Source organism: Capsicum annuum, chromosome 2 (genome assembly GCF_002878395.1).
Source record: "Capsicum annuum cultivar UCD-10X-F1 chromosome 2, UCD10Xv1.1, whole genome shotgun sequence".
Lineage (NCBI taxonomy): Eukaryota > Viridiplantae > Streptophyta > Magnoliopsida > Solanales > Solanaceae > Capsicum > Capsicum annuum.
The window spans coordinates 108943899-108951125 of NC_061112.1; the positions used below are offsets into that span (position 1 = coordinate 108943899).

The 7227-nt window shown below is 36.8% G+C and overlaps 1 protein-coding gene across 1 annotated transcript; it reads right to left on the minus strand.

Annotated features, from left to right (window-relative positions):
• Positions 1-2068: 2068 nt before the first annotated feature.
• On the minus strand, positions 2069-7094 carry LOC107858933 (probable arabinosyltransferase ARAD1). The gene is made up of 4 exons (XM_016703741.2): positions 6419-7094; positions 4992-5279; positions 3476-3841; positions 2069-2630 (listed from the first exon to the last, which is right to left on the minus strand). Exons 1-4 carry the CDS (start codon positions 7001-7003, stop codon positions 2442-2444), a joined length of 1428 nt encoding a protein of 475 aa, XP_016559227.2. The 5' UTR covers positions 7004-7094; the 3' UTR covers positions 2069-2441.
• Between the last annotated feature and the right edge of the window lie 133 nt (positions 7095-7227).

Consider the following 7227-nt stretch of genomic DNA (forward strand, 5'->3'; position numbering starts at 1 on the left):
TGTCAACTTGATAAATGATCTCCATTTTCAGCATTTGAGAGTCTCCACCTATTCTCCCATAAAATCACTAGAAACCAGAATTAATTCTACAATAGACATCGTAGAATTAAGCTGTGGTCGACGGTAAATTATGCTTACGATCTATGTCGGGTTGTATGCACAGTCTATGACTGGCGATGACGGGTCGATGGCTACGCAGATATCCGTACAAAAAGTTCAAATTGCAAATATTGTTTCTAATCAATGATTGTTGGGTTTATGGAATAGAGAAATGAACTTGGAGTCGCCTGAGATGTTGTAATGCTCTTTTTAAAGTGGTTTTGAGTAATGTGAGTGATTTAAGCTTTTTAACAATGGCGGAAAGTGTGTTTGAGAAGATAGGAAACAAATGGGGTAACAATGGATGCAATGGACAAGCTTATGATGTTTGTGGACTCATTTATAGCTGATCACCGGAAAAGTGGCCGAAATCGGAGCTTTTTGGAGGAAAAAATAACCATTTTCTATTTTTAGCTTTTAAAAAAAAAAATTAATATTTTTGAAAAAACTAGATATTTTTGTATATATAATGGTGGATGATGGAGTGGGTTGAAGTGCATTATTAGAAACTTATGGGTGAATTTATTAAGTTGGAAGTACTGGGTTAAAGTGAATTATTATAAAAGTTGGGGCTGAAATTGTTAAGTTAAAAAAGTTGGTGGTGAGGTGGAATTATGTGGGTATTTGGCCAATGTTTTAAAACTTTTGGGTATTTGACAAAATAGTTTGAAAAAAAAGTTGTTTTGACATACTTGCCCTAGATTCCGTCATAAAAATAAAACTACGTGAGTAGAGTGAGAGCTAGTAATGATACACATTCATTATAATTGAGTAATTTTGGCTCAAATTTTTTATTTATGTTAAAAAATTATTTTATATGTAAATTAATGATATTGACTCCGCCTCTCTTGTGAACTTGCCGTCAATTTTTCTTTTATAAAGAAGAAAAAAGATTGTCATGTTACTCCTAATTTTGAGATAAAATATCTATCAGACCTTGTCAAAAGATCTTCCTTGTTGAAAAATATTGATTCTTGTCTTTATCCACGTGCCCAATCAAAAAAAAAAATCAAATTAGGCAAAAAAAAGAGTACTTTTAGTTTTACTTTAGTGTATATGACACATCAATAAATCTGTGAGAATGATGAAGATTATATCGTGAGAAAAGAGTTTGGGTGGAAATGCCGACTGATTTAGTAAGAAGAATTATAATGATGAAAAGTTTTTAATTTGAACGTAAGCCCAGTCCATTTATCAGGTTTCGGCTATATTACCTTTCAACAAAGCAATGATAGTTTCTTCCTTGACTCATGTTGACATTAAAGACATTTTGGTAAACTTACAAAGGTGCAGAAAAAAAAATGAAACAGCATACCGCAAAGGTATGGTTGAGTGGTTGGGAGGTGGGTCTCCCATGCGGAAGACTTGAAATCGAATCCAGCCTCCATTTGCCACTCAACTATGAGTTCTCGCATCAAGCTTGCCTAGTGCGGTTTACATTTCCTGTGTGGTCTGCGAGTTATTACATAGTAAGCAGATTATCACAAAGTGCTCTCTCACAGAGTGCTCACTCAAAGGACAGGCTCAACTATGAGTTCATCGCATGGGGCTTGCCTAAAGCGGTTTACATCTCTTGTGCGGTTTACGAGTTATTGCATAGCAAGCAAGTTACCACAAAATGTTCTCTCACGGAGTGCTCACCCGAAAGATAGAGGTTGTGGACTTTGAAGCAGCAGCACAGGGAAGATGTGATAAAAAAAAGGAATGCTTCCACTGGTAGCTTGCTTTAGGATTACTCTAAACTTCCCAAGATCCAACTAATTTGGTTGTATTTCAAGGATAATCAATCTCCCAAGTCTTCCTAAATTTTCTTTTGGAAAACTATTATTAGATGAACCAAAAACCCTTCAAGTCCTAACTAGTTAACCTTCTTTACGGAAATGTGCACATTCCACAACCTGAATTTGTGTGCTTGATGACAGTTATTATCGAAACACTTCCAGAATAATAAGACATAAAAGAGGAGACATTTTGAAGCAAAAACCTACATATAGCTGTAATTTTATATATCATGATGTACAACATTGTAACTACAGATAAGGAATTGCTTCTAGCCACTGCAATTCTCAAATTACATGCATCCAGGAAGCGTAAAATGAAAAAGTAAATCTATGTATATATCAAAATGTACTAAACCGATCCTTATTTTTAGGTAAACTGGACTATCTACCTGTTAGAAGGGATTATAATCAATGAATGCAGATACAAGTTACAACAGCACAACCTCTTGATTTACCATCTTCTACACCAAGAGTTGGAGACTTTTAAGGGTGAGAAGACATTCTCGGATGATGCACAATGCTCAAAGTGGATAGTGACTGAGAATATGTCACTTGCCTGGATCATAATGTCGTCAAGATCCCTGACTGGTTTGAACAGAGACAAGAGCAGTCTGGTTCAGTGAGCTCCCTTTTCACCAGACGTTTGTCACGATTGATCATTAACTTAACTAGTGGTAACTTACTAGAGACCTGCCGCCAAATTTCTTTTACTGCTCCATTTGGGTCCGCATATTCATAGTAATGCTTCACCTGAAAATGCCACAAATTTCAAGTGTACATATGTAAAACACTTCTTTCTTGAAAACAAAAGGCTTCAAACACGCAAAATCAAAGAGTTTCTTTATGTTTGACTAGCTGTTAAAGAGACAGTCTTCTTCACATAAAGCGTCAGCTTAACTCCAAGGATGTTCTCATATGTTGGCACCATTTTGACAGTGTTCAAAGGAAAGATGTAGCAACACTTGAATAAATCATATAAACGAAAAATTCAAGCTAAAAAATTATCAAACCTGTTGAAGCTACATTTGGCTCACCCTAATTATTATTTATCATTTTTAATTAGAGCATCTACTGCTTATGGTTTCCTAGCATTTGACCTAGATCTGAACCTGAATAACTTGATCTGTTTCTCACTTGAAGCAATGTCCAACACAGACTAATTTTATAACCTTTTGAGAACAAAAATGCATCCATTTTGCAGATCTGAGATACAGAAATCTCAATATCAAAGATTTCATGATCTAACAGGTAGAGAATGTCCTTATAGACAATGGAACATAAGAAACATCCGTCAATCCTTTCTCATTTGCTTCGTTGTTGTCCCTGTCAAAAGCCTTGCGGATCCTTCTTAAACCTTGAAGCATTTTTCAAGGCTCCTATTTATATCTTTTAACAAGATAGAAACTCTTTGAGAAAGAATCAGTATAAATAATGGTTTCACCACTCCAACAAGAGGGAAAAAAAACAGCAAGAGGAACCTCCACATGCTTGCTTATGCACAAAGTGTGGAATGTATGTATGACTCCAAGTCGCAAAGTTATTTTCGGGCTATAATGGGATGCGGGAACAAGAGTCATGTACTGGTCAGTAAATACCTTTTTCATCTCCCTTTGGAATTCCAAAATCCTCTCCATGCTTATTTTCCTGAGCTTTTTAACCAAGAACCCCGGCTTCACAGCTGTGTTAGAGTCAACAAAAATTGCAATTTTCCTGTAGTCTACAACATCCTCAAATGGCAATTCAATGTAATCACTGATGATTACAGGGACACACAAGCTCACAATAGCATCAAAAAGGCGGCAAGCTGATGGAGTATCACCAGCTGGATGCAGACAAAATTTTGAAGTGTGCATCCCTTTTCTTGCCTCACGACGGCTTTCCCTAGATTGAGCACCATGTTTTATGATGACATCTTCTTCTTTCTCAAGCAATTGAAAAAGCAAATCACGAATCTTTCCTCCCTGAACATTAGCAAACAAACTTTATGTAAAATAACTATGAAACTATGGTGTGCATTGGCCACAGGGAAACACACACAAAATGCAAATAAATATACAGGAGTGATGCCATTTGTTTTTTCTATATGTGCTGATACCAATTTCATCAAATACAGTATCCTAACAGAAGAAATTAAGTGGTACCATTTTCTGCAAAGGAGGTATCTTCAGGGAAGAAGTTAAATCTTGTAAAGAAAATAGACCTTGGCCTAACTCAACCCCAAAAGATAGTGAATTAGATGAGGATATTTTGGCACACTTCACTAGGTTAATACCTAATGAGTCTTGCATAACAAAGAACAATGTGAATGTAGAACAGGAGCAATGCCGGCAGTCATCTTCTCTTACAATCTATGTTTTATGGTTGCTGTGGGGCTCTGGAACTTGAACTACATTGGAGTCTGATTGACAATTCCAAAGACTACAACGGATTTTCCCAGGTGCTCGACAAGGAATGGCATAAACAACGAAATGAGGAGAATGTGGAAGAACATCCCAACTTGCACTTGGTGGATTTATGGATAGAAAGAAACCAAAGATAATTCTTTTATAATGACGTTGTTGTCCCCGGTCAGCTAGCATAAATCACGATTAGTTCTGTCGGATACCTACTATCTCCCAGTAGCATAGGTACGGCGAAATTCTTCCCAACAACGCTTAGTCAAATGGGAAGAAACCACCTAGTGTTTTGTCTCCACTAGAATTTGAACCCAAGACCTCGTGGTTCTCCACCCACTTAATGACCATTGAACTAAGCTACAACCTTGGGTGCAAAATCTAGTAGATTATCTACATTATTTAGATATGTAATGATATAGATACACTCCTAGATTTTATCAATTCCTGACAACCTTAAAGAAGGAAGAAATCATCAAAGGTATAGTTCTCGACACCACCTTGCTATAAAATCTTTCTTATTCAAAGAAAGAAAGTAAGTTTGAATTTGTTCCTATGTTTAGCAATTCTAGACATGAAATGAAGGATGTCTTACTTACAAGAAAAATGCAGCATATCTTAGTTCCTTTTATTGTTGCTCTCTAGATTTTACACTGGGTTGATAACAGTTATTTAAGTTAATCTAATACCAAATTATGAAATGTTTCATATCAATTACCTCCTTTCTGTATCGATTGCCCATGAAGAAGAGCAAGGAATTCCGATGTTCAACACCAATATCCCCAGTGTATGAATTAATCCGATGTGAATAGGGCAAAATGACATCCTTCACAAGAGATGCCTGATTACGAGCCAGCCTTCCAAAATCAGAAACTAACAGCACCCCATTCTTCACCTTATCCACAACATTGTATAAAGCATTAGGATCTTGGCATATAAACACATGATCCCAACCATTGTTCCTTTTCCAATTCTCCTGCTGCTCCAACCATTCAATTAAAGACTCCTGCATCATGCACCATGCAATAATATGTCATATTATGGAATTGAATTTCCTAACACAAATGTACATAGCAACAAATGCATTTCAGGATTTATCAAGCATGAGGAGACCATCATCCATTTTTTTTTGTTTCTTTTTCTTTGTTTGTTCACAATGTTGTCCAACCCAACTTATGTGCACCTCAACTAATACACCGAGTACCGACCAACACAGGTACCATATAATTCTACCGGTCAACACATGTACCGAGTAAGTCCACCCTCCAATGTTTATCTAGATGGAAAGAATCCACCTAGCGTTGCCTCTGATGGCATCCAAGCATTTGTAAGCAAGGTTGTCACACCAGTTCTTTGACAGCTAAGCCACCCCCTTGGGGCTGAGAACCATAATTCTCAATAAGACATTTGCAGCAAGCAAATCAAAGGTGTGTTTAACTGTTAATTAACGTTTCCCAAGGTGGACATGCTAAACCAGAAAATCTTAGCAACAAGTTGTTGAACTAATAAAGGAGTCCTCTAGAATAACAAGTGAGAGATCATTTAAACCACAGTTTACTGATAAAAACAGGTGTGACTAAATCAGCAAGTATGGACAACCAGAAACAACATATAACAAAAAAAGATCAAAACTTTAACCATAAAAGCAACACAATGCAATTCAAGAGACATAAATCATTAACACAATCTAACAAATAGGCATAAAAGTGACCAAGTAAGCTGCATTAAACTCAAAAGTACTACTAGCATATTGATCCTAATTGCTAGGACACACAATATTTAACAATCTCAACAGCTGAAAAAACAAGACTAAAAGATGCACAAAGCTCAAAATTTTAACTTGATCACACCACATTGCAAAACCTATCTCAAAAATGCACTAAGGAGGTTATGCTAAACCGCAAAAGAGTCCACAAAACTCCCATCAACTTTAACCCCGATAGCTATAATTGACGTTAATGGCCAATGACGTGAGCTGGGTTCAAATCGCCGTACAGACAAGCAATTTCTTCCCATTCGTCCTAGCTTTGGTGGAGAGAGTTACCTTAGGAGGTGGCAGGTATGTCATGGAATAAGCCAAGGGGCAATCAAGCTGGCCCGAACACCACGATTATGAAAAAAAAAAACAGAAATTTAATTTCCTACCTGGGTTTCCTCATCGCTATACACAGGCTTATCCACGTTCGCAACAACATTATTACCAGATCTAATCGGATTCACTACAAGACTCAACGACGAGAAAAACGGGACATAGAAAAAATCAGCTTCCTCCGGATCCATAACCCGAACCACAGCCGACCCGACCCGTTCTGAATCTGGTTTATTCAAATCATCAAACAAATACCACTCAGCAGAATGCTGATTCCCGGGATACTTAAGCAACGAATCATCAGTCTTCTTCTCCCCACCCCTGGCCAACGTGTAACTCTCAATAACACCATACGTAAACTTCCTAGGCAAATCATACATGTAAACTCTAACAGAATTATCAAAAGAATTGCGGGGGTTAGAATTTCGACTGAAACTAACAGTGGTGGCATTGTTAGGTGGATTGGAGAAGATGAAAGTGTTAAAGAAAGCATATAATGCTAAAATAGTGAATAAAGTAGTAGCAAGTGTTAGAGTAGGTAATTTCCTGGGCATTTTGTTGTCGTTAATACGAGGAGGAGGAGGAGGAGGGGAATTGATGGTGGAGGGGGGTGGTGATCTTAGTTTGGGTCTTGGATTCATTGATTTGATTTTAGCTTGGGTAAAATTTTTCTACTACCATATTAGAAGCGTGGGTGAACCCAGAAGTTTCGACCGGTCTACCAGCTATTTGATCCCGTTTGGATGAGCTTAATTTTTTATTGTTTAATTTAAAAATTATTAATTATTATTGAGATTAATTATTCCAAAATTATTTGGGATAACTTATTCTATCATATATATATATATATATGGAATAAGTTATC